The 26,915-nt window shown below is 41.1% G+C and overlaps 1 protein-coding gene across 4 annotated transcripts in view; it reads left to right on the top strand.

The window, feature by feature from the left end:
* trps1 (trichorhinophalangeal syndrome I) overlaps positions 1–26,915 on the top strand; it is a 131,197-nt gene that overhangs the window by 43,498 nt on the left and 60,784 nt on the right. For 3 of the 4 annotated variants that reach the window (XM_079571594.1, XM_079571596.1, XM_079571595.1), the window contains exons 3-9: positions 14,492–15,109; positions 15,670–15,785; positions 19,882–20,446; positions 20,792–21,006; positions 21,818–21,992; positions 22,066–22,300; positions 26,085–26,856. In XM_079571594.1, the coding sequence (XP_079427720.1) occupies positions 14,492–15,109; positions 15,670–15,785; positions 19,882–20,446; positions 20,792–21,006; positions 21,818–21,992; positions 22,066–22,300; positions 26,085–26,856 (2,696 nt within the window). The remainder of the gene's footprint in view (positions 1–14,491; positions 15,110–15,669; positions 15,786–19,881; positions 20,447–20,791; positions 21,007–21,817; positions 21,993–22,065; positions 22,301–26,084; positions 26,857–26,915) is intronic. The other variant, XM_079571597.1, reaches the window with a different exon arrangement.

Genomic DNA, 26,915 nt, shown 5'->3' with positions numbered 1-26,915 from the left:
TTATGAAACTTGATTCTGCCAAATCAAAGCTCAACCCTAGTTTTCTTTAGCACTTGCTATTAACTAATGTTATAACAGTAAACCTATATTACCTTCTATTAGGACCAGACCGATATGTTAAAACTAAGTATTTTCATCCCTCTACATGTTCAAGCCATGTCCTAATGTGTAGAATGAGCTCAGGCCTGTTCACCTCAACTGCCTCTAAAACCCTGCACTGTCACTCAAAAAGGTATTAATTCGGGTCCGAAGTGCCGTCATGCACGAGCTTAATATAGAAGCTGCAGTTACGCATAAGACCTGAGGTGGCAGTAGTGAGCACAAAATGACTAACTTGCATCTAGCCCCTTTAAAATGTTTGTTCCTATTTTATGCATTTTGTATTTGTGTATAATTTCGGATCCATAAGAGATAGAGACTCACCCTTTTATGTTTTGGAATCTGCTGATTTTTGTATTTCAAAAAATCTGAAGTACCTACTAAACATGAATATACAGCGCCCTCTGCTGTCACAGTTCAACACTGACACGTTTAGAAGCATCGCACACAGGATCGGTTGGGCCCTACCCTTCAGCCTTTCTACACAACAAAGGTCAAAGTTCAGATCTCTAATGATTTTGCAACTGTCTCGATGCCAAAATCTCTGGTTGTTTCTTGGACAAAAACTCGACACGTTTGTTGACGCTTGTGCGCTCAAAACCATAAACATATCTGATGCATCTCTTTTGGCAGTCACTTCAGTCACAAATTACACCCTCTCCGCTCTCTGTCTGTGTTCTCCGCGCCCAATACGTGTGAAACTGAGCGCATTTTTGACAGCCGTATGATTAATTCCCATAGCTTCAAATGCCATTTCAGACCACGACATAGATGCACACACAAACCAGAGCTGCTGTGCTGACGACATGGTGATGATGAAAAAGAGAGAAAGAGGGGGAATCCATATTTTAAGTAGTGTTTGCAGACATGACCACACACACATGGTATTCTGAGAAAGGCCGGGTATAAGCTCTAAGGACCGTAGTAGGGGATGTGTCTGTCTGACGGTGTGGAGCTGAGCTAAAATACAGACGGCCCGTTCCTGAGGCCAGACTATTGAGTCTTATAAACTCTCCGGTCACACATTATTGAAATAGCAGAAAAGTTATACGGCTGTCTGAGAGAGGCTTAAATGCTTCCCATTAGTTCTGCGGTTGCCTACACACTTTGAGCAATGACGGCCAATTTCAAAAACAATGTAGATTATGTTTGGTGTGAGTTGAGACAATATTGTAATAAAAACACATTACAAGGTGTTTGTGTTGTGGCTCGAGAAATCTGAAATGTTGGAGTCATATCATACCGGACACTGAAATATTTGCGAGGAACTGTGGGCCTTAAGCTTGGTGTGTTTAGCCTAGGCTGGCGCTGTTTAGAGAAGTCAGACGGGTTTGCTTGTGACCGGTGTGCGCCGATGTTGTATTTTGTTGACGAGACACTTGACAGAGATCCTAGCGTTCCCAAATATCAGACGCTGCCGGATGTCTGTCGCAGTTTGTCTTTGTCTTTTCTATTTTAAATCTCTGTCTCACTGTGCGACCTGCGATTTTGAGTTATGAAGTGGCTTTCTCTGAGTGAAAAATTGAATTGACTCTTTTCTCCATTTTAAGATTAAGTCATATTTTATTGTCAATTATCTATTGATATAATTTATATCAAATATCAGCGGTGCTGTTGGCCGGTCTGACCAACAGCACCGTCCGGTCATGCCCAGAACACGGCTTAAAACAATGGGCGACAGGGCCTTTGAAGTCACTGCTCCCTGCCTGTGGAACGCCCTCCCAGATCACCTCAGGGCCCCGCAGACGATGGACGCTTTTTTAAAAAGGACTTAAAACCTACCTTTTTACACAAGCTTATTTTAACAGCTAATGCTTGGTTTTTGTTTTTGTGTTTCTTTTTCTTAGCCCTGTCTTTTAACATATGTTGTGTTATATTCTATACAGTAGCAATCCAATCCAACTTTATTATATAGAGCGCTTTAAAAACAACATAGTTGAAGTGCTGTACACAAAGCGTAATAAAATTACATGAGTAAAAAGATAAGACAGAGTACAGTAAAAGTCAACTCCCCAGGGGGTCAAAATGTAGCACTTTGAGATTTGTTGTCAAATGTACAGTGCATTACACATAAAGGGCCAAATCTTGTGGCGGCACACGGGGCGGCGCAGGCTCTTGGCGAATTATTTTCCGAGTGGCGGCGCTATATGTGCCATTCGCCTCCGCCACCTGTGAGGGGGCGTCACAAGAGGAGGTGACTGCACAGATGGAAACATGGCTGACATTCACTTCCTCGTTTACATTGCGCTGTCTTGCGTTCTTTCTTAAGCCTTAGGCTCTCTCCTGGACGCGGAGTCGATCTGGTTGGAGGAAAATCTGTGTCTCCTCCCACTTAAATGCGCTAAGTCTGGAGTGGCAAGATCACAAAGTGCGCTCCTACTGAGCGCAAAATGTCACGCTATCGTCTCCGTTTTGATGCACAAGATCAGGCCCAAAATGTATTATTTTTATTATAAATTAATGGATGAACATTAAACAAGGATCACTGGACTTTTCTACACTAGTTACCCTTGGGTATATTATATATAATACCATATACAATACAATATAAACAACTGATGAAGTGATCTGATCATTACAAATATATTAGATCAGTTATTTCTTAAAGCAGTGGTTATTTTCTTTTCTTAGGCTTCTTTTGGTATTTCTATCATAGCTTCTGACCCAGCCTTGATTAGTTTTCGTTAGCATTAGCATGCACCCGCTAGCTTTAGCATGCTATTGCTAGCATGGCATTTTGCGCGATGATCAAAAATACATTTGCGGAGGGTAAAACTCCTCCTGGGCCTTAGCTTTACAATGCTATACAGTATGCCCATATTCACTTAGATTAAGGTGGTAAAAGTTGTGTATCGGTTCAGTATCAGATATTTGTAACCGATACCCGATATTGTATTTTTTCCAGCATTGCTCTGATATCTAATACCAGTATCGGTGCATCCCTAGTTATGACCTAAGATTTTCCTCACAACGAGTGAGCGTTCATCGCAGAGGGCTAAAATTGTGTCATTTGCAAAAGACAAGTAGTTTTTACCACTTCATATGATGTAAAACACATTATAAATACCCTGAGAATCTTCCTTACTTCCCTCTTTCTAAGGAAATGTTCTCATTGTTTTATTCTTGTGTGGACATTTGTTTGAATGTTAATGAATGGCTTCTGTGAGGAGCCGGAACCGTACACTATACGCTCAAATGATTTTGCAGAATGTCGAAAAGTAATGTATTTTTATAACACATTGTAACATAGATGTGTCACAGCCCTTGCCCAAGGCTTTTTAAACTCCCATTATGTGCACAAAGGTCCACTATTTTGTGAAGTAGTGCTTGTGGTTGATATTTTTCTACCTTTAAACCGGGTCTGTGCACCTCTATGTGAGCCATAATAATGATTTATCTGAGTATCATTTATAGCTCCTTTGGGAGCAGAACCAGTAACCCTTTTGGCTGCTATTTCACAGACATTTTCTCCCATCAGACCCGGCAGTCCATTTGTAGAGGCTAATCTAACAAGATGTGTCTGCTTTTAACCTTTAGACCTTGGCTCTTTTTTTTGTGTTTATGCCCATCTGGTTTCATAGCATCTCCACATGATCTGACTCATACCTGTTTCTTATTCTCGACTGACTTTGCCCCATGCCGCCAACACGCGCCTCAAAATATAGTTTAGCAGCCGCAGAGTCCCATGGAGTTTTGTATGAAGCGGATGAAAACAGCTTGCGTCGTGCTGAGGAAGTCACAGTTGGAAAAGTGGATTTGTAACACTTTCTTTTTTGGACGTCTTTTATGTGTGTTGTAAATTTAGTGTTTTTAAAAAGGGGAGCTGAAATCCACCAGCTTCCATTTGGAGACCGTTTAAGAAATACTTGTCTCTCTCTCTCTCTGTCTTTGGAGACATGCAGTTAACTGTCCTGCATATGTGTTGTTGCTTTTTTCACTTGGTCAGCTGAACCTGTGAGTATTTATTAGAGTAGCTCTCCAAAATGTGGAAAACAAGCAAAGTTCAAGTGTTATAATAGATTACACTGCCTGACCAGTCGGAAGCTGGTTTTACCTGTTATGATCTGGGGTTACTGCAGTTGGTCAGGTCTAGGTTCAGCAACATTATGGTCACACCCTCTCATCATCAATACAAGATCTTGGTGAAAAATGAATGCTCTATTAACATTGCAGAGGCTTATTGGAACAATGCCACAGTGAATGTGTGGTGTAATCAAAGAGCGTGCGACCGTGGTTTTTAGTAGCGATTTTTTTTGGTTTTTTTGGTCAGGCAGTGTATTATTCCGCTCATTACCACACTTGGTCGTGGTAAACTCATCTCCAAAATTGTCACAAGCAGAGACAGAAACAAGTAAAAAAAAAAGTATAATATAATATTGTTTATTCATATATATCAAATATCGCTAATATGGGTCATGGGATAGATATTTAAAAAATGTCTCTCAGCTTAAAAACAAATGGATGCTTTTAAATAAGTGACATTTTTCCCTCTAAAGTTCGAATTTCACTCCAAACAATGAACTGTTTCTGCCCCCGGATTGACTGTTGATTTGTCCATTAAAAAGCTCCATGCCGATAATTGAGATTGACCATAGATTTAATCACGATTTGATTAAAATTTGAGTAATTGCACAGCCCTAATCTTTGCCAACAGCCTCTTCAACTAATCACTTGCTCATCACACTCACACAGGCAATGTGGGTGAAGTGTCCTGCCAATGTAAACCTGAAGTTTAAGGTTAAGGCAGAGGACAAATTCCGTTATGGGGAAGTACCCCCACTGGGGAAATTGTCCTCTATATTTGACCCATCCTTCGATGCCACTGGGGCAGCCCGCCAGGAGCAGTGGGCGACCGCAGACCCATCTCCAGGGTAATGGTCAGAAACACCTGGCTGGAGGATTCGCCTATTGTTTTCAGTTGATGGGTTTCAGTTTTGATTCCATTGAAAAACTAAAGAAACAGATTGTCTCATTTCCCCAAAGTGAACTGACTAGAAGGACACAATAATAGGCTGGTCAGAGATTAGGTTAAACTGCCAACCCTCTCGTTATGAGGCGATCCCTGCGTTATCTAAGCCTCTGTCGTCACGTTTAAAACTATTTGCTGTATTTCAATGCAAATGGTGGCTTAAGAAAATGCTATTTTCTCTCTTGACTTTTCGAGGTAGCAGACAGTAATGCGAATCTAGTGTCAACCCCAGTCTCATAAATCCCCACAGGCCTAAACTGCCCCCCTGCTGAGTCCAAGACACAGACCAACTGTGCTTCCCAGACCCTGTGTGGCGCACTAATCCAATGTAGTTATTTGAGGTCAGACCGCTCTAATAAACCTTAATAAAGTTTGAGTGGTGAAGATAGAGCTGGAGGTTTGTTTGTCCATACGGCTGCATTTGGTGAGTCTTCAATTAGATCACTGTTGTCCACTTAACTTTATCAGCGCTGGAGCAATACTGTTGATACTAGTGTTTAGCACTGGGCAATAAGCCTGACAGATTTACCGGTGCCTGATTTAGTAACTAAGGCTGTAATTTTTCTGTCTCATAGAGTCTCATAGAGATTAGAGCTGAAATGTCAATACTTAAGGATGATGACAGAAACGTTCCTCTTTCTCTATCATTTGTAAGGACTATGTGCATTTTATTGTTTTTTTGTTTGTGCTGAAGTCATTGATAGAGTCATAAATGGACTTTCTAGTGTGCTTTATTCCAACAAGATTACACTGTGCAATGTAACAACTAAGTATTGCAAGAGTAAAACTGTCTTTGAAAAATAACTTTTATAAATCGGCTTTTGAAATGAAAATCCAATGGCTAAAATTATGTGTATAATAAATCAGCAAATAAAATCAAATTCTTTCATCTGAATGCCTCATTAAAGCAACCTTTTTTTCAGTTCATAGAACACTGTTGGCATCTGGATTCTAATTACTTTTTTAGAAGTGACAGGGCAGTAAGCACAGCCAGGGAAAAAGAAATATGGCTGGTTGACTTAGTTAGAAAATATTTCAGAATATCTCTGGAAATGTTTTTACGTAAAAAAGCACCTAGTTTTAATAAATGGAACGAATGTAGCTGTATCGGCTCTTTGCTCACTGAAGAATGCCTTTGTGAAGACGCTGAAATGAATCAAAGACAGCGTTGACTTTATGCCATTATACCCAGGAACACACCACACACCGCCACAGCGCAGCCCATTTTCTTTAATGAATAGACGTCTGAGCTGCTCCGAGAGTGATCGAACCTTCTGCGCTCTTGACACTTACAGTCTAATAACAGAGTTTACGCCTCTGTATCCAGGTTCAAGTCAGGATACAGCAACAATGAGAGCAATAGATTTTGAGAGAATTCAGATTTGTAACAGAAATGGATGAACATTCAATGGCTTTATGAAGTAAAACTTACAATAATAATATAAGTATAGTTGTCACATCTGGTGCACAGTTTTGGTTTAATACATTATCATATAATGTAACAATTGAATTGGGCTGCTTGATTATTGAAAAAATAATGATCATGATTATTTTAGTCATAATTGAAATCACGATTATTCAAACGATTATTTGTTACCTTTAAAAAAAGTGTCTTTATTTTATTTATATATTTATTGATTAAAAACTCTGCTGAATATTTTCTGTTTTCTGAAAATTCATAAAAGTAAAAACCTGCACAAGTAAACTGAGCAGCGTGGCCTGATGACATCATCACACAGCGCAATTTGTTTTTATGTCAGGCAAAAGCACGTGAAATGCGAAGGGAAAATAATCCCAGCGCCATGAAATAATGCCTGTCTGCTTTGCAAAAAAAAAAAAAAAAAAAAAAAAAGGAAAATTTCGATTATATTAATTTTGTAATCGTTTAGTGTAATAATCGAAAATGTTATCGAATTTTGATTAATTGCACAGTCCTAGTTTTTATTGGGCTGTGCCTTGCCATTCCAGGGAGATGATGGGCTACTACGACACATCAGTTGAGAAATACTAATGTAGGAGAAACAGACTATGTCCCAATGCTTATGTTTTCTCTTAGACTGTAAACAGTGGCAAGTGAGATACGATTGTTACTATGTTGACTATCTATTCAAGTTTCTTTTGTCTGGAGTCCCCACAATGCACTATAAACTGGCAGATTTGAGTGTTTTCCTGTTGCTTCCCAGACAAATTCTCTTTGCACTATTTCCACCCACATCAGCCTTACAAAAATAAAATTAATTGATTTATTTCACACTCACTTCCACTTCTATTCACAATTATGTGTTTGCAACCGTATAAACTTTAAATATCTGCGCAGAGAGAGAAGAGGAAATGGATATGGGAGGGGGGAGCGCGTGTATGCCTGAGATTAATTGAGAAAAAGCTGGATAAAAGATGAAGTGATAAGCAGAGGGGGAGCAAGGGATTGTGGGAGGAGGAGGAAGTCTTATAGGGAGGTACTGCTATGTGATTAAGGCTGACATTTAAGATGACATATTTTGCATGCTTTTGCCCCATTACAAATGAGCGCTACGCGGTCTATGCGGTGTGTGATTGTGGCAGGCCTGACTTGGGCCTCTTTCCGCGGCAGACAGACATATGGGGGAGTTCTGGCATTGATTAGGCAGCAGCAGCCGAGAGCTTTTCATCTTCAGAGTGGCAGGTGTACTTTCTCACAAGGCTTTGTTCACAACACAGCCCGGTTTCACCTTTTTCTGATCACGGCGACTTCAGACTGCTGACTGGTTGGTGGCAAATTGGCTTTTCATCGGGCTGTATCAGCTACTATAGTGTTTACTTGGATGGGAATACGGGCATGGAAGTGATCCAGACACAGATTAATGAGAGACAAACTAAGAAAGTTAGAAAATTAAAACTTTTGTATTACTAGATCATCATAATTGAGTTATCATTTCTTTTAAGCATTGCATCGCTTTTCACCTAAACGCTACTTCGACTTGTGGTTAAGTTTGCTGCGTGGAACATGGGTTTGAGTCCCAGCTTTGACAGTTTGCTGAATGGGGCTGTTGTCTGGTTAAATTAAGCCTAGAAGCCCCAAAAAAACCAGGTGCCCTTCCTGACCCAATCCACTTAATTTTTTTTTTTTTTATCTAACGATTAGAGCTGTGCAATAACGGTACAACCACTTTCAGTTGGATTTAAAATGATGAAAAAACTGTTTTAGCCATGATGCAACTGTGTCCAGGAAGTATCTATCTATCTATCTATCTATCTATCTATCTATCTATCTATCTATCTATCTATCTATCTATCTATCTATCTATCTATCTATCTAAAGGAAACACGTGTCCAGCAGAGGACACTGATATAATAAGTTAAGTTAAGTTATACTGTATTAATCTCTGTAGAGAAATTAGTTCTCTGCATTTGACCCATCCTCAGTGTCGCCCTGTAGGAGCAGTGAGCTGCCAGCATGGGCTGGCGCTCGGGGACCCATCTCCATGATGTGATGATAACCTACCATGATAACCTACCACTAACCCGTGTCTCGGGAGAACATGCAAACTCTACACAGAAAGGCCCGGGACCTTTGAGCTGTGAGGCACGAGCGCTAACCGCTGCGCCACCGTGTATAAGAGATTAGGATATAAACAACACATTATAGCCACGTGGTAAATAGACAGTCTGCCCCATATCACAGCTCATTATTATTATTCATTTATTGGAAAAATGTTCTCTAGTATTTTCCTGTTTACATTTTATGTGGCCCGCGACCCGCCGTGGGAGATGAATTTTTTGGCCCACGACCCAAAATGACTTTTGACACCGCTGGTTTAAAGCTAAAAAACAAAAAAGTCAAAACAAGCAACTATTGCTGTAAATATGCCGGATTTCGCTCAGAGCTAATTTCCATCCAAAATCAGTGCCTCATGATTGTGGGAGATAGAAATTTGTTTGGGCTTCAGCGAACAGTTTAAACCCCTTTTGCTGTACCTTCCTCTATTCATGGTTTGAAAGATCAGCTTTAATTGTCCTTTTTTTTGGTATCGGAGTGAATTTTATGACCTCAACACTATGAATACAGTTCCCTTTCCCTTTTTCAATTACGCTCCAATACGTTCTGCAAAATCAATTTCCCAACCAATGCGACAGGCAACTAGTCTCCTAAAACAGACTCTCCGAAAGCCCCTGTTTCAGTGAGAAGCCAGACACCGGTGTCCAATCCCACGGACTCCACAGACAGCAGCAGAGCAGTGTGCACTTGTGGCCAATTCCTATTATTATCCAGCCGCTCGAAATAGGCCAGGTTTCTCAGACTGATCTGTTTTGTCTGTGTGGCTTCTTTTTCTTTTTTTCCTTTTTTTCGTTGGAAACCATAGTCACATGTGCTCGGAGGTTTTCATTAATATTTTCTTCAGCTGCGTCTCGCTCACTGACACGTAACCTGAAGCTACGAGGCGGCACCGGCGTGACTGCCATTTTGTGCATCGGTGCCTTTAATAACCTGTGACATTTACACATAAATAAATGAACAACAACTAGTTCATCCTGGGGAAAAATGTCCCAAAACAGAAAGGAAATTTTGAGTGGATTATGCAATTTTTTAGACAGAATTTGACAAGTGTTTCATTGGAAAGATGTTGAAATGGTTGTCAAAGCTAATGGGAAACCGCAAAGGTGAAGTGAGGGGAACCATAGAGAAATATGTCTTGCTTTAGGAATAAAACCAAGGCAGGCACAGTGAAAGGATATCGGACTCATTTATTTATTTTTATGGTGACTTACACTTCATCCTTTTTTTTTCTTATTAAAAATGTGATTCAAAGTATAGGGTGTTATAAATTATGAATTAGTTTATGGTGTGTGGATTTGTCTTTATTGTTTTAAATCTGTGAGTAGGGCTGGGTATTTTAAATTATTTTTTTTACATACTGGTACTTTAACGATGGTTTTCGATACTGATACTTGAACAATACTTTTTCCGATACATATGCTAAATTTGTCATATAGAGCCATAAAACAGATTAATATTGTTGCTTTTTCTCACATTTAATTTCTTTTGCATTTTTTATCATTTGTTTGAGGTGAAACAACCAAGAAACTTCCTTTAACTACAAAGCAGCAGAAAAAACAAATTTTTTCCCCTCATTTTTTGACCCCGAAATTTTCCCAAATGTTTCCAATTTTTGTAGGCGTTTTTTTCCCAACTTTTCCCTAAAAAATTCCCCCAAAAATTCTCTTTTTTTTCTCTTTTTTCCCCCCTCATTTTCCCCCAAATTTTCATGTTTTTTCCCCCAAAATGTAACATTTTTTCTCCCCAATTTATCCCAATTTTTCCTCTTGTTTTTCAAAAAAAAAATTCGGCATTAGAACTTGAATATAAAGATTTTATATTTCTTTTCGGTACCTGCTTTCAATACTTTTATTTTTACGATACCAGTAGTACCTAAACCTTTTTTTTTTTTCCTCGATACCAAACTAGTATCATTTAATGGCACCCAACCCTATCTGTGAGTGCCTGCTGGTACCTGAGATGCATGTACTTCTACGTACCACTATCTAAATGGGACTTAAACAATCGTCTTTAAAGTCTACCGTCGCTTGAGTCACGCCCACACACCTTACTGCAGCCACTACCTAAAGAATTGATTTAGTTATTGGTTTATTTGGTAGGGACAGTGCAAGTTAATGAACAAGCCAACACATTGTAGCCGTGGGCCTTGATTTATGATGGTACACAAATGTTTTCCCTTTGTCAGACATGTACATGCGCACGGTATAATCAGGAGGCTGAGTTATAATTATACAAGATTCGTTATCAAATCAATGCTGTTATATAGAAGTCCCAACAACAGTAATTACCTCAAACAACACACTGCCAGATGTCTTTGGAAGGCAATACATTCAGGTATACGCCTGACATTATAGGTGTCATTTTCAGACTTTAGAATCATAGTTGTAGATGCCTTCAGACTAAAGATAAACTGAAGACAGGATGATTATTTCCTCCCGTCGCAATTTTCAAATAAAAGCCTCATTGGTGTTGGGGCAAATTGCTGTTGATGGAAATTATTAGCTTTAGCATTTATCCTAACAGTGGAATTGAGGCCATTGTGGTGCAGAGATGCTTATTGTAGCTAGTCGCTTAGTCGTTATGTGGTATGTTGTGGGTTGCACCTAATTGTACTTGATAGTAATGGTTCCAGCCTGTGTATACAGCCCGGAGCAGTCAAGGCTGTGCTCCCAACACGGATGCTCACAAACACATGTGAAAACAGTGGCTTGGAGATAAGACGGTACACCTGAACGATTGCTGTTGTGCTCGTGTTTGTTTTCCCTTATTGTGCAGGCTTTCTTACAGTATCACAGATATAAATCCAGATGCTGAGAAAGGTACACATGTGGTGTGTGAGTTTAATGAAGAATTGACTTAGATGCTATGGGGTCAATATGCTCCTCTCACACTTTTTATTTTTATTTTTAATCGATTTGACACAATTCTATCATTTCACTGTAAAATCTTATGGCTTCTCCACAAGGCTCTGTAGTTTTCCACAGGGCCTAGAATGATGAATCGGACTGGGTGTGGTGAACATCAGATGAGATTTTCCTCTGCTCTGTCTCCGGACCGAGTGCCAGGGCCGGGCTCTGGGCGTGGGCCCCGGAGAGAACACAAAAATTGCTTTATTTTAATAGTTTTAGCTACGGTCAAAGAAACAAGGGTGACGGAAAACGGCAAACAAAAAAAACCTTTGATTCAAAGTTTTATTTACTATGGCACAATAGAACTGAACACTAAGCCGCAAGGGGTCAAAACACATGATTTGTTCTGAATTGGAACGTAAAGGAGATGATTCACATTTGAATCATGCATTTAATAAAGCCTAAATAATATTTCATTTAAGTTTTAACCCCTATTGTAGTTGATCAGACCAGGCTGTATTTGGACAAAGGCACTAGATAGACTTACCATCTTTAAAGTAATACTAAGTAACTTGTTTACCTTAATAAATCCTTTTCGTAGTCCCTCTGGGGGTAATACAAGTGTTGATGGGATGATTGGGGGGACTCTCATCCCCCCCTGGTGTCTCTGGCCAGAAAACCACAATTGCAACTTGACTGCCACCGGACCGGAGCAACCAATACACACTAATGGAATTACAAAGAAGAAGCGAACAGGCTAACAGGCAAAGCTAACTGTAGGCTAGCCCCACTGTAACAGTATTTACAGCCAAGTTTGAGTGGAAAAAAAAAAAAAATTCCATTGTGTAGTTGGATTTACAATATCCCTCTCTCCCTTCGTCTTTTCTGTCAGCGTAGTACTTACTCTCACTGACAAGAAATAAGTACAAAAATTACAACTTGCTATGACACCCCTAGAGTGGCCTCTAGGGGCATGAGTTACTTAGTACTGCTTTAACTCTGACTAACTGCATGGTTCAAATTAAGACTCAAACCACAGATTTTGCCCTTTTCCACGTGAACCTAAATGAACCTAAATAAGCCGATGCATAGCTATGCTAAGTAAAACAAGATTTTTATTTTTTTTAATCATTCCATGAGGACAACAAAGACAATGAAATGCATTGGTTTTATTAGGCTCAGATTGTGCATCTGGCTTTCCTTTTGCGAATCCTTTGAATGCCCGCTATCAGTAAATAACAATTGCCTTTATCTCTCACTGTTCTGTAATAAATCTGGACGTTCTTTTTTTTTTTTTTTTTTTGCTTCCTATCTTTTATTCAACTCATCAACAATCACACATGCACAGTCACGTCTTTGCCCTCATCTTGCATTGATCTAAAAGTGATCACTTTGGCGTCATCCGGTCTCCACACACACACACACACATACACGAATGGCATGGGGCGATGAGCTGACTGTATTTACGACCAAATATGAACCGAATGACCACAGATAAACACACGCAGCATCTCTCTCCCTCTGTCACGACTGTTGTGAACAAAACGACCACAATTGTTCTCTATTCAAACAAAGGGAAGATCACGGTTTAACATAAAACATGTGTAAGCCTATTTCATGGCTTTGTAAAGTGATTATAAGCAAGACCAAAGGAGGGGCTGTGGGAAGAAAATAAATAAATGGAAATATGATGACAATTAATTAAGTCTTGGAGCTGTCAGTTGTAAAAAAGCGAAAAACAAAGGGCTTTTGCACATTTTTAGAAGATGCCAAAGTGAAAGACCAAGGTGTAAAGAGTAGAAGGCCAAAGCGGTGATGTGTGGCTAATACAAATCTATATCTAAGTTCATTCAACAACATCTCTGGATATGAAATACTCCACTGCGTCAAAGTTGCTTTTATTCATTCGCCGGAGATTTCAGTCGCGTGGTAGATCCTGGAGGGAGGAAGCCAACCTGAAGGACAAGAAGGTGACTCAGATAAATTGCGGCAGAGACTATGAGAAATGGTGGAAAAAGGCATAGGAAATGTGGGGGCCTGTCTGAAACCCCAAAGAAAGAAGATGCAAAGAACGTTTTTTGGAAGCGCCGGAGGAAATGGATTGCAGTCTGCCTCCTCACTCATCCATCTCTGTGATACGGGACACTGGGTTTGATGTGGTTGTGAGCTGGATTTTCTATTCAAACGTATAGTTATTCTCCCTTATATGTCAGATGCCCTCTTTGCTCGGACTCGTGACCTTTAGGTTTAGCATCGCCCCTTGATTCGTACTTGATAGAATTTAATTGCAGGGTATGTTATCAGGTTTATTCATAGAACGTAAATCCATGGTTTTGGAAATGAAAAAAAACACCCATGATAGAATAGTGGCAATGGGCATGATTAAAGGTTAAATTGGTTTTAAGCGAGATGCCCCTCCCGGATCACTGTTCACAATAACATATGCTTAAAGAGAAAAAAACATGAGAGCCATGGAAGCCCAAAACCCAATGAAAGAGATGCAGAGAAGACATTTTTGGGAGCGTTGTAGGGAATGAATTGCAGTCTGACTTTCCGCTCATCCATCTTTGTGATATGGGGCACTGGGTTTGATGTGGTTTTGTGTTGGACATCTTCCCCTGACTTTTTTTTTCCTGCGAGCATCTCTGCCCCCCTCCCTTCAGTTTCTGTGATATGGTTTGGGTTTTGATGTGGTCATGTGCTGGAGGATTCTCATGCATGGTTTCCATAATGATAAAACGATTGCCAGTTTCTAAAAGTTGCCCTTAAAGATGCAATGCGCCTGGCAACAACTACACACAACATTTTTCTGGGAATTCTGTCAAATGCTTTTGATTTATCTAAATGGCTTTTCTTTGAAAGTTTGTCGTGAAGGATCATCCCAGTATTGTCAAAGGGTTTTGTAAAGTGGATTAAAGCTGCAAAATACATCACTTTCGGGCATGTGATTGATGTCATTGTTGGAGTCATTCAAATTGTAATGTTCATTGTTATCTGAAACAATAAATAACGATCCTATTTTGTTTTCCTGTGTTGCAGAGATGGTGAGGAAGAAGAACCCCCCTATCAGGAGTGTGGGAGGAGAGGAGGAAGAGGAGGAGGAGGGAAAGAGGAAGGCAACAGGAGACGAAGAGGAGGAAGGAGATGAAGAGGGCAGAGTGGGAGCAGAGGCCGACCCAATATCCCATCCATCCGAACCGGAATCCTCGGAGCGCCTCAGGACCGGCCTGAACGAGGACCATGGGGAGGAAGAGCGAGATAGTGAATGTGTGTCTTCATCCGTCTCACCGTCGTCCATCGGTTACGAGGAGAGGCGAGTTGGAGGTGCCAGACCCAAGCTCAGCTCTGAGGAAGCGGGGAAAGGGTTCGCAGAAGTGGACAGGAGCGAGAGAGACGCCCGTCAGGAAGTATCAGGGGGAGGAGGAGTAGGGGAGGAGGCCATGGCGGACACACCGCCCCTGTCCGGCAGCCCCTCCCCCAAGCTGCAGGACTTCAAATGCAACGTGTGCGGTTATGGTTACTATGGGAACGACCCCGCCGACCTGGTGAAACACTTCAGGAAGTACCACCTGGGCCTGCACAACCGCACCAGACAGGACGCCGTGCTGGACTCGCACATCCTCGCCCTGCACAACATGGCGCCCCACACACCTCTAGGTAACACACAGTGACTCTGTTGGGACTGTCCTAAAACTCACCTCAAGAGAGCAGAAAAAAGAAGCAAAATGTTATGTATTAAAAATATATTGGAATGGCAGGATGATTAAATTAAATTAAATTTAGGCCTTGCCATGGGAAAACTGACTGTAGCTAATGATTATATGTGCCAATGGACTTTTTTATTTGGTCAAGCCTCATAAATGAAAATGAGGATTATATGGCAAATTTACTACAAAAACCCATAGATGGAAAAGTACACATTTTCACTTCTTTTCCAGCACATTATTACAGTTGCTAAATGTTTGCTGGATGTTCAGTGAGCACTACAACAGAAGTTGCAGAGTTTGCAGTTGTTGCTTTACATCTACATTTTTAGTACTGTTGGCACCTCCAAAAATATCAGTTCAGCTGTTCTATACAGTTTGTAAGTGTAGTGCATAGTGAAAGGCACTCATATGTGCAGATTTCACCAACAATGTCTCCATCATTGCACCAATGTCTGTATTGAATTCACTTTAGCACATGTTGAACCTCTCCTTCCTTATTCATATTTACAGATATACAGTTGGGACAAGGGCAGAGGAACCAAGCCAAAGACCTGGGGAAGATCCGACAAGATCTCCACAACCAGCAGCAGAGGACAGTAATGATGAACGGTACATATGACGTCCAGGTGAGCACTTAATTTACAGCGACAGAGGATTTTACTGCCTGGGTGCAGTGAGAACAACATCTGTTATGTGTCTGAACATTAATAAATGTGCAAGTAGTTTCTGTTTTATTTACTTTTAATCAAATAATTTTTTAATAAATGTGCCTCCATGCCATTGGCCAGCAGGCAAGAGGAAACATACGGTATAATGGTTAGGTTCAGGTTCAGGGTGTGCTTAGTTGAAGCTGTCAGGAGCACTGGGTTAGTTCATTGTAGTGTCGAGCTTGGTTCATGGTCAGGAGCACCTATCTGGTGAATAAACCTGTTGTGCATGTTTTAGGTGTAGATCCTGGATGAAACTACAACCAAACCCAGACCCACAATACTTAAAATAATTCTTAGTTAGATATATTATAAAACCACTGTAAACAGATAATTCCAATGGCATTATACAGTTAAAAGGGGAAAAAAAGAAGAAAGCAGATAGTGTTGCTGTAATAACAAGGTCGGTTTGCCTTTACGACCAAAGAAGAACTACTACAGCAATAAACAAAACTAATAAGACATTTGATGGACCATAACCGAAAAGAGTGTGTCTTGGGTATTTGTCTATTGACTTACAATGATCTGAAGGCATTTAGAGGTTTGTTTACTGTAACAATAAAGCTTTAGTTTATGGCCAAGTCCTTCTCTTACCTCCTTTGTCCCTGAATGGCTGTCTCAACTTGACTCAGTAGGAACGCGTACAATGTCTATGAGGCCAAGCTGATGTTTAGAGTGTAAATACAAAAAAACATTATATTTTCTTACACATAATAATAAAAAGTAAGGTAGCCCAGAGTGCCAAACAGGATTAGAATTAGATTAGATGTTTTGGAGATATCCTGGAGGACAGATGATTTGGACATGCACAAATGGGGGATTGCAAATATACTGGAATAAAAATACAAAGTTTAAAAGTGGAGGCAGGAGGCCTAAGAGAAGAACAGCGAGGAGATTTGCAAATGGAGCACATGGTAGTAGCTGGTGTGAGAGAAGAGCATGCAGAGGGTCGGCTTAGATGGATGAACTGCAGTGGTGGTGGTGACCCCTTAAGTAAAATGTTTTAGCTCATTTGTGCAACATTCTTGGAAACAGGGATTCTTCAAGTTCAAGCCAGATTTTCGGCATTTTCGGTTAACTTTGCTCCTGGCTGTGGTCTGCTACTGATATCTCAAACACACTGTGAGGCTGATTCATTTGTTGAATATTTCATTCGTTCCATTTCTGGTTGTTTACACCCCTTCAGCACAGATTTGAAATTTCTTTTTAGCCGTCCCTGTTGCCCAAGACCTTGTTTCTTTTGCATGCATCGGCCAGTAGCTTATTGGGAAAGTGATCAATAAAAGATACCGTGAAACCCGGGCGTGCATTGAGACAGCCACAAACATGCTGAGGTTTCAGAACTTCGGTCCAAGAATCAAGTGAGAGGAAATCTGAAAAAGCAGAGGGAGCACAAATGTCAAAAAAGCCGATTCCATTTTTTCCTTTTTTTTTTTCAAACCTTCACTCTGAATGGTCCGAGTCACATCCAGTAAACGGCACACACACACACACACACACACACACATACACACACACATACACACACATACGCACCATCAGAAATAGCAAATCCAGTGGGCTTAAGTCGTCATTACGTTGAAAAAAAAAGTGTATGAAAAAAAAAAAAAAACGAATGAAAGAGCTCTCTATTCTCTCGCCTTCTCCGTCTCCCGCCCACGTTTGGAAAATTCCATGCTGTCATTTGCTGAGACGAGATCCCGCAGTGACCAATCAGACGGCGGGAAGAGCGAGAGAGGGAGCGAGAAAGGGAGAGGGAAGGAGACGGGAGCGAAGTCATCGAGAAGAGTGGTTGTTCTGGGCAGTTTGGGCAGTTTAATAAAACAGCTGTCAGACACATGAATGTACTTTTGTGTTCCCTGTCTGTACGATCCAGTTGTGTCTCTCATCATGTCTCTTTTTCTTGGCTCCATTCAAAGAAACTAAATCCTTCTTAGTTCCATTTGTCAATTGCCTTTTAGTCACTTTTTGTTTCATGAGTTTACCTACTTAATTACTTTTCCTCTCAAATTCGGTCCAAGCAAGAATAAATCATTACCAATATTATGTATGGCTAATTGCACATTTTCCAATTACCATGGATGGATGTTGGGCCACTTAAAGAAAAACTAAATGACTTGTTTACCTTAATAAATCCTTTTCGTAGTCCCTCTGGGGGTAATACAAGTGTTAATGGGATGATTGGGGGGTCTTTCATCTCCCCCTGGTGTCTCTGGCCAGAAAACCACACTTGCAACTTTCCCTGCTCCGGGTTGGAGGCGCAATACACACTAATGGAATAACGAAGAAGAAGCTAGCGGGCTAACGGGCAAAGCTAAGTGTGAGCTAGCGCCGCTTTAGCAGTATTTACAGCCAAGTTTGAGTGAAAAAAATTACCTCCATTGTGTCATTGAGTTGTGGCACAATATCCCTCTCAACCTTTGTCTTTTCTGTCAGCACAGTATTTACTCTCACAGACAAATAATAAGTAAAGAAAGCGTGCTACGACACCTGCAGTGGCGCTTATGGCCTCTAGGGGCATGAGTTACTTAGTTCTGCTTTAATGAACAGCATGTCATCTTTGTTATAGTATTATGGTATTATACAAAAAATCAACTTGAAATTTAGCTTCACAAATGGTAGGATTTCTCCAAAAGTTGGTCGCATAAGAGAGGTTGTATATAGTTTCTCTACTGAGGCAGTTTGGAGGTTAAATATTTCCAGTATTTAGACAACATGACAATGAAATAATGAGGCAAGAATACTTTCCAATCGGGCCACCGTTTAATGATAAAGCTTCTTTTCCCCCCCTATTTCAGTAGCACTGATACGGAAATATGACTAATGTTCCCAATGCTATTATTCAGTAAAGCTCGATAGTAAAAATGAAATATGGAAACTACAAGAATAACATAGACAGTCATAAATGCCACAGGTGAGATATGCTGTCGTAAAAAATCACCACATGATCGTAAAAATCACAGTCTAAGAATTGTACTTCGAGTCCTCCTCTCTGGGACGCATCCATTTCACCAGTGAACTAGTGCGTACAGAACAGTAACTTTACAGTGCACTGACTCGGAGTGAGCTCAGCAGAGATGTGTGCCTTCCTGTCTTTTTATCAGTTTCTACAGCAAATAAAAAATGGTCAGATTTGTTGAATGCATCACTTTTAATAAGCACTTAAAACAGTGCTGCGATAATGAGAGGTTTTGGTTGTTGTAATAGCGTGTGTGATTTACTTCATTCATATATAATAGGTCTTCAAAACTAATGTTGTGATTTCTGTTGTATATGCCTATATTTTATAAACATGCCCGGTTGGTGTGAAATATTGTTAATTAAATGATGATACTCACTTTTAGCTATTACATTATTGATGTATTTAAAGTTAAAACACTTTTTATAAGAATGAATTGTTATTCATGTGGATATTTTTGGTTTTGGCTCTGTAGCCCGTCCAACTATCCCACAAAGCCTATATAATATAACACCCCCATTATTTTTGCATTGCCATCTTAATGATTATAGCCTCGACATTAAGGTGTATATGACAGGTTTTATAGCTTTTGAAAATATGACTTATTTAGAAAGATACTTATGCAAGTTCAACAGATGCATAATTATCATTTTATTTCAGTGAAACAGCAATTTTAATGAAGAAATGTTGGGCAGAAAAGTTATATTTATTTGAATTTTTAAGCTGGTGACAGGAAGTGACATAGATAAAGGTAAAGTTCCATAGCAGTTAGACACACTCATTTCCCATTGAGTTAACATGGTTGCATGGCAACAGTTGTTTACCTTCTTCTATGTCACTTCCTGTCGGTGTCCAATAAGGAAGTGAAACTTTAAACATCTAAAGAAAGCTGGGTACAATCTAAAATATAATTGTGTTGACTACGTTTTGACAAAAATTGTGTCTAATGTGTCATATGCACTTTAATGGAGGCTTAGAACTGACACATTGAGGACAATAGGTTAGGATTGAAAGCTAAGCGTTGATTTTTGTCTCTTTCTTACCTTTTCCCAACAGGTGTTGCTCGGTGGAACTCTGATCGGGATTGGCCGGAAGACGTCCGATTGCCAGGGCAACACTAAGTACTTTCGCTGCAAGTTCTGCAATTTCACATACATGGGCAGCAACTCTATTGAACTCGAACAGCACTTCCTGTCCTCGCATCCAAACAAGGTCAAAACCCCGCCCACCACGCCTTTAGTGACAAACAACAATAACATGGCAGCTCTTGACGGCCAGATGAAGGGGCGGGGTCTGCTTGTAGATGGGGCGGAGCGAGTGGCAGTGAGGACAGAGGACGATTCGCTGGTGGGATACTCGATACCGGTCCGAGCCTGTAGTGACTCTCCCGGCTGGACGGGGGAGGTCAGTCTCGGAGGTGCACAAGCGTACTATTGGTGTAAATTTTGTAGCTGGAGTTGTGAGTGGGCTGGCGGATCGGCAAAGCTGCTGGAGCATTATGAGCAGAGACACAAGAACTTTAACCTTGGCGTGACGGCAAGAGAGAGGAGGAGGGAAGGAGAGCATGTGGCATCCAAAACCCGCAAAGACGGTTCATCCAATCCAACCAGCACCAGTCAAGGTAATGAAACACAAGAAAGAATGTTCTGTCTTTTGTTGTTGGAATCATTCATCATTTCATCACAAATCCTTTGATCGTTCTCACCAAATATCAAGACTTGTTGTCTAGAAAGTCTTGATATTTTGGCGGAGAAATCCGCCAAGTTATTGTAGCCAGACGGGTCACTACGGATGCATCTAACACACTGTGGTGTCCAAAAGCTTTTATGTGAACAATAATTCCACTATTCAACATTTTGAAACACCAACCTCTAATAAACTCTGCCCAAGTGATGAAGACGCAATTGTACATGTTATTCCCTTTGCTTTGTCAATTAGTGTATCATTCTTGTTCCTTATGTCCCAGCAGACCCAAACAGCAGTGACCCAGAGGCAGTAGTGACCAGCTACAACTGTCAGCTGTGCGATTTCCGTTACTCCATGGCCCACAGCGCGGATGTGATCGTGGTGGCTCCATTGCTGCTACACTACCAGCACAATCACTCCATCCACCGCTGCTGCATCCAGCATTGCATGTACTGTCCGCAGGGCGTGTGTCAGCCGCAAAAACACCTAGGGGAGGTGAGATTAAACACTGCATTTCACCATAGCCTTGCTTCTTAGATTTATGTATTATATGAACAAGGGTTAAGTTGATCACCCTTGTTTAAAGCCTTGTTTAAAGTCCCTTGCTTCCTCAAACACACCCACAGACTCCCCACTCGCCTCTGTACCCACTGCCAAATGTTGCGATAGAAGCTGTTTAAAATGCACAAAGGAAAGTTAACGGGCGAAACGGAGCGAGGCAACATTCAGCTAATGACCCACATGCATTCTGTACATGACTGCCACCTCTTTGATGTAGCCACCTCATAAAACCCCAGTACAAGTTGGGTGTCTGTTTATGCAGCAATGTGCTAATCTTCCCTTCCCAATCAGGGAAAAACAACTAATATGTCACCATTTCATGAACAATGCTGTATATTCTGCATGTTTCCAGAAACACTGCCATCTCTATGGAAAAATAACTTATTAAAAAATGACATCTTGTTAAAAGGCTGGCCATTAACTGTGCCTATGCGCAGCCTCTTTGTGTTGCACTGGAACTTCCTTTTCCATCGTCTTGTGAAATGTGTTGCTGTAGGCAAATTCAGAATGTGCTATTGAGTCACAAAGTAGTAAAATATCCATGCATTGCAAATGTCTGTGAGATATTTCAGTAAGACTTTTTTTAAATACCTATATACAGTGTCTCAACTATTCTAAATGTATATGTAGCGTTTGACGTAGCATTCACACACAGTCCCAGTTCAAGCACAAGTTTTCCAGTCCAAACTAAAGCATGACAATGATCCACTCACTCCACCAAATGATGTGTTATTTCTCCCATTAGGTGTCCCATCCCTTTGCTTGTCGGAAGCCCACCTGCCTTAAATGCTGCGCTAAGTTCCCTCAGTCCACCAAACCCCAGGACACCTCCGGTTCAAAGCCTGCCACTTCACCGAGCTTGACCCCTCCTAACCCCAGAAATGACCCCACTAACACAGCACACCCCATGGTCACGCAAGGTACTAAAAGTCAAACCAATATGTGTCAAAGTGGTATTTTGTTTGTCTGTGACATGTGGTTGCCTCCTCCCAGGTGTAACGCACTTATGTGACCAATGTGCATTTGCCACGACTGACATCGACGTGCTGCTGCAACACTACGAGAGCTGTCATACTGTCACCAGCCTGAAGGGGGCGTCTCCTCACGTTAAAGCAGAGGACGATGTGAGAGGAGACAAGGATGGAGGGAGAGGTGGAGAGAGGGAGTACTCCTGTTCAAAGTGCCATTTTATCACAGAAGTGGAGGAGGAGATTTTCAGACACTACAGGTGGGTCATATAAACAAGACAATGGAATGGTTTTGCTCTTGCCAGTTTTAGAGCTGGGGTACCTGATTCATTTTTCTAGTAATACAATTTGTTTTGTCCTTAATTGTGTCCAAGCAGAAATTTGTTAAAAAAAAGAGCCTCTGTTCATTGCACTTCTAATTAAAAAGCCTTTTTATGAATGGTTAAAGGTTACATTTTGCAAAATCAAGCTTTTTAGCAAGGTACAATACCACATGGTGTTGTGTTTTTAACCATTCACACATGTTTGCATAATTCAGAGGTCTTAAAAATAATCAAACAGAGTGGGCTCCACGTAGGGACAGAGGAAGGTCTTTCCACAGTTTAGGAGCAACTGCTTTGACAGGACAAGTCAATACTTAGTTCCGCGGCACTTGCTTATACAGCGCTCCTGTTCACCCCCAAGCTCCTCCTGCGGCCCTATACGAGGAAGCGCTTTTCTTACCCTCTGATACCTTGCAAAGCTTATCCCTCTATCGCAGAAGACTTACAGACAAAACAGAGGAAATCTCTTCACATGATCATCCTATGCTAAGTTATATTCCTCTATCTCTCTATTATTCATTGTCTGCTATCAAAACGGAAAGGTTTTACAACACATGTCATGACTCAAAAACCTTTTTACATTTACTGCCGGGCTTTTATGGTCTTTTAAAACTTTTCCATGATAGAATGTATTGCTTGCTAGTTGCTATGTTTTTTTTCTTCCCGTTTTCAAGCACAACATTTTCGACAAGTTTCTCGATTCCATCCATCACAAATAGCCCATTTATTTTGCTACATGCAGAGCAAAGCCACTGGATCCCATAGCATACCACACCAGACACCACAGCCAATTTGCACACACATACATATTGTATTGGCTGGGGTTTTGGTGAACGAGCCGGAGAATGATGAAGTGTGTAACAGTGGGACTCAGAGGGAGCTGCTGTGGGAAAAGTTGGGCTGACAGACAGAAAAAAACAAAAACAAGACAAAACTTTGTAATGTATTTTAAATCGTCTCGGATTTGTAAAGTATTGATCCGAGTTGCAATATGACAATAAAAAATGAATGAAGCTATTGTCTGACAAAGAGAACGATTTCAGCAGTGAATCAATCATAAATTTAATGGTATATTTCGAGACGATGAGAGTGAGATCAGATCAAATCAAAATGCTGGAACACAAAGTAGGTACAAGCGTGTGGGAATGAGCAACGAAGCAGTGTTAGGCCTGCTTTGAAAGTCCACTCATGTCCTCAATTGCCCGAATCTCTGCACTTCAATCAAGTAATAGTAAAAAAAGAGAGAGACAGTTTTACGCACACGAAACACAAAAAGGAACTGGACCGGAATAGATTTAGAGGCTAGGTAGCAGAAAACAGCAAGAAATGCTAGGGTTTAATTGCCGTATTGACCAGTTGGAGGAAGAAACAATCTGAGAGAGGAAGAAATACTTGATGGGAGTTTGTTTTTGTTTGTTTTTTATTTTCAAGCTGATGAGGTACAGTTGAGCATAACTGCAGTAATTGCATGTGGGACGCGAGGCTTTCATATTATCACCACATAATTAAGATGGAGAGAAAAAAAACACACACACAATCTCTCTTGGCAGTTCTTAGCTACATGAAATTAGTAACATGATATTGCTTGGCTGCTTTAATAAGGAGCACCCACTCTACCCCCAAGAGAAAGCGAAATTAGATCATATGAGGTGATGTGATGTAATCTGATTGGACGGAACATGACCTATAGATTCAAGGCAATCCCGGAAGTCCAGAGTAGCGAGTCTTTTAAGATTTATGTTTTGTTTGCAGACATCATCCACAGGGTTTAGCCGATCTAAACCCAAAAGCGTAAGGAATAAACATGATATTGTTTTTGCATAAAACATTATCATTGTTATTAAAATTATTTAATAAAGAATTTTTAGCCTTACATAGGTTTTATTGACAGTCTCTTCTTCTATCTGGAGATACTTGCATACATCCACGACGTAGGTATCCAACATAAAAACATTTGTCATACATTATTGACTTCTTTTATTGCCTGAAGCCTATTCTGTCTACAAAAGCAAATAACGAAAATGATGACTAAATGCTTTGAATGTACAATTCATAAAGGCAGTACTAAGTGACTTGTTTACCTTAATAAATCCTTTTCTTAGTTCCTCTGGGGGTAATACATGTGTTGATGGGATGATTTTTTATTTTCTTTTATCTCCCAATGGTATCTCTGGCCAGAAAACCACACTTGCAGCTGTCCTGCTCCGGGTCAGAGGCCCCAATACACACTAATGGAATCACGAAGAAGACGCTAACAGGCTAACGGGCAAAGCTAAATGCGGGCTCGCGCCACTTAAACAGTATTTACAGCCAAGTTCGAGTGAAAAAAAAAATCTCCATTGTGTAATTGGATGTACAATATCCTTCTCTCCCTTTGTCTTTTCTGTCAGCTTAGTATTTACTCTCACAGACAAATAATGAGTAAAAAAACGCAACTTGCTACGACACCTGCAGTGGCGCTGATGGCCTCGAGGGGCATGAGCTACTTAGTACTGCTTTAAGTTGCATTATTTTGCTAATGATTTTTTACTTTTGTTACTACAAAATTGTCAGAATCATCAGTGCTTTAACAGGAAAATGACAAAATACTTGGTTATGAAATGTTGTTCGTGTTTGTTTTGCCTTGTTATCAAGTGCTCCTGCTGTCACATAGCTGCAATGGGAAATCACTGTCGAGAAAGTAAACAAAACCCACAACCACTGCGGCGCAAATTGCTTCATTTAGAAAAGTATGCTGTAGGAGTGGGATGAAAAGGAAAATATCTTTGAGTGTAATGCAAAATATGGTAATCCATAAGGGGGTTTAATATCTGTAATGTGTCTACAGTCTTGTGGCAATAAGGAGCAAAACTGTGCAAGGCCTCACAGACACAGTGTAATAGTAGCCTCAGATTTTGTATTAAGCATGATTAATCTCTTGCTCTTCAGATGAATGTACATTCTTGGGTGTTTTGCCCTTACGCGGTGTGATTTAACAGAACATGAGTCACTGTTTGGCATCGTTTTTGGTCTACCTGAACTGTTAGAACAAATCAAGCCCGGTCCGTTGAGAGCGAAATGGCTCTATATTTTTGGTATAGCAATGAGAACATTAAAAAGTTATTTCAGTTGTAAATCTAATTCTGTAGCTTGTGCTATACTCTGTTTCTACAATGTTGAACAGAAACTATGTAAATGTGTGTGTTTGTAGAATGGTTTCTCCCTATGAAAATAATTGATTGCGTGATGTAATAACGTTACAGTTATTATAACACAAAAGGCTGTGTGGGTCCTTTGGAGCTTGCATGTTCTCTGTGACTGTGTGGATTTCCTCGGGGTTCTCAGGTTTCCCCAACCACTAAAAACATGCACAAAAGGTTCCCTTGAGGGGCTTAGACTGAACTGAAAGAGATATTCTTATTTGGTAATTGCCCAAATAAAAGCTTCTTGAAAAAAAAAAGCCGGAGGAAAAAACGACAAAAACGCCACAAAAGAGCAGCGAAAAGAGTGGGAGACGCAACAAAAAAGCCACAAAAAAGTGACAACAACATGGCAACAATGCAAGGAAAAATATCCATGTAGATCAGTTTTGCGGGTCTTCGCTTTCAAATGAGAATGTGCTCAGTAAAGGCGGGGGTTAAGAGGTTAAATAATCAAGGGTCAAATTAAAAAATGAATATATGCATATTGTTGGAACTGAGGTGAATAAAATAATGTATGTTTTGTCTTGGACTTCTTTCAGACGTGTACACGCGTGTTGCCGTTGCCGCCGCTGCGACTTCACAGCCCCCGACTCGTCGGCGCTCCTTGACCATTTTAACTCCGCCCACTGCCAGGACTCCGGCCCCTCGCTAAACCCTTCCTCCCTGCCCACTTCCCTGAAGCCTTCCCTGACACTCTCATCCAACGGGTGTTCAGCCCCCTCGACGTTAGCCATCAAAGAGGAGAGCAAGGGGGATATCCGATTGCTCTACTCGCTAGCGCCCACCGAGGGAAGATTGGCCGAGGCGGGCAGAGATGAGAGCGTGGTCAAAAGTGAAGGTGGCGAGGAGAAGGAGAGGGAGAAAGGCTGGGTGATCGCAGACTCAAGGTTGATGAGTGAAAGAGGCGGCGAACAGGCGCACGGTTTGCTATGGGTGCCCAAGGAGCGCATGGGGCCCGAAAGTGGACCGGGAAGCGGCAGCCCCTCCCTCTTCCAATCCAGCATATCGTTGTCATTCGTCTCGCCCAATCACGAGTCACCGCAGTCCAAAAGAGGCTCACCTAGCATGGTCTATCTGGGCGACACCAAGGCGTTCATGACAGATTCGAAGGTGTTTCTGGGGGACGCCAAGCTCTACGGAGGAGGGAGGTCTGGAGGCGGCGCCGGGGCAGGTGGAGCCGCGGGGGAGAAGCAGATGACCAATCAGCAGTTCACAACAGCAGCAGGAGGCGGGGCTACAGGGGGAGGAAGTGGAAGCGGCGGACAGGAGGGCAAGGGAGCAGCCAAAGAGGAGTCCCAGTCACTGCTTCGGGTAGGACATTTTTCAATTACACACTACTTATCTAATACTAAATCCACTTGTTACCGATA

Source organism: Gobius niger (genome assembly GCF_951799975.1).
Source record: "Gobius niger genome assembly, chromosome: 14".
NCBI classification, from domain to species: Eukaryota; Metazoa; Chordata; class Actinopteri; order Gobiiformes; family Gobiidae; genus Gobius; species Gobius niger.
This window is presented reverse-complemented; position numbering and strand designations above follow the sequence as displayed.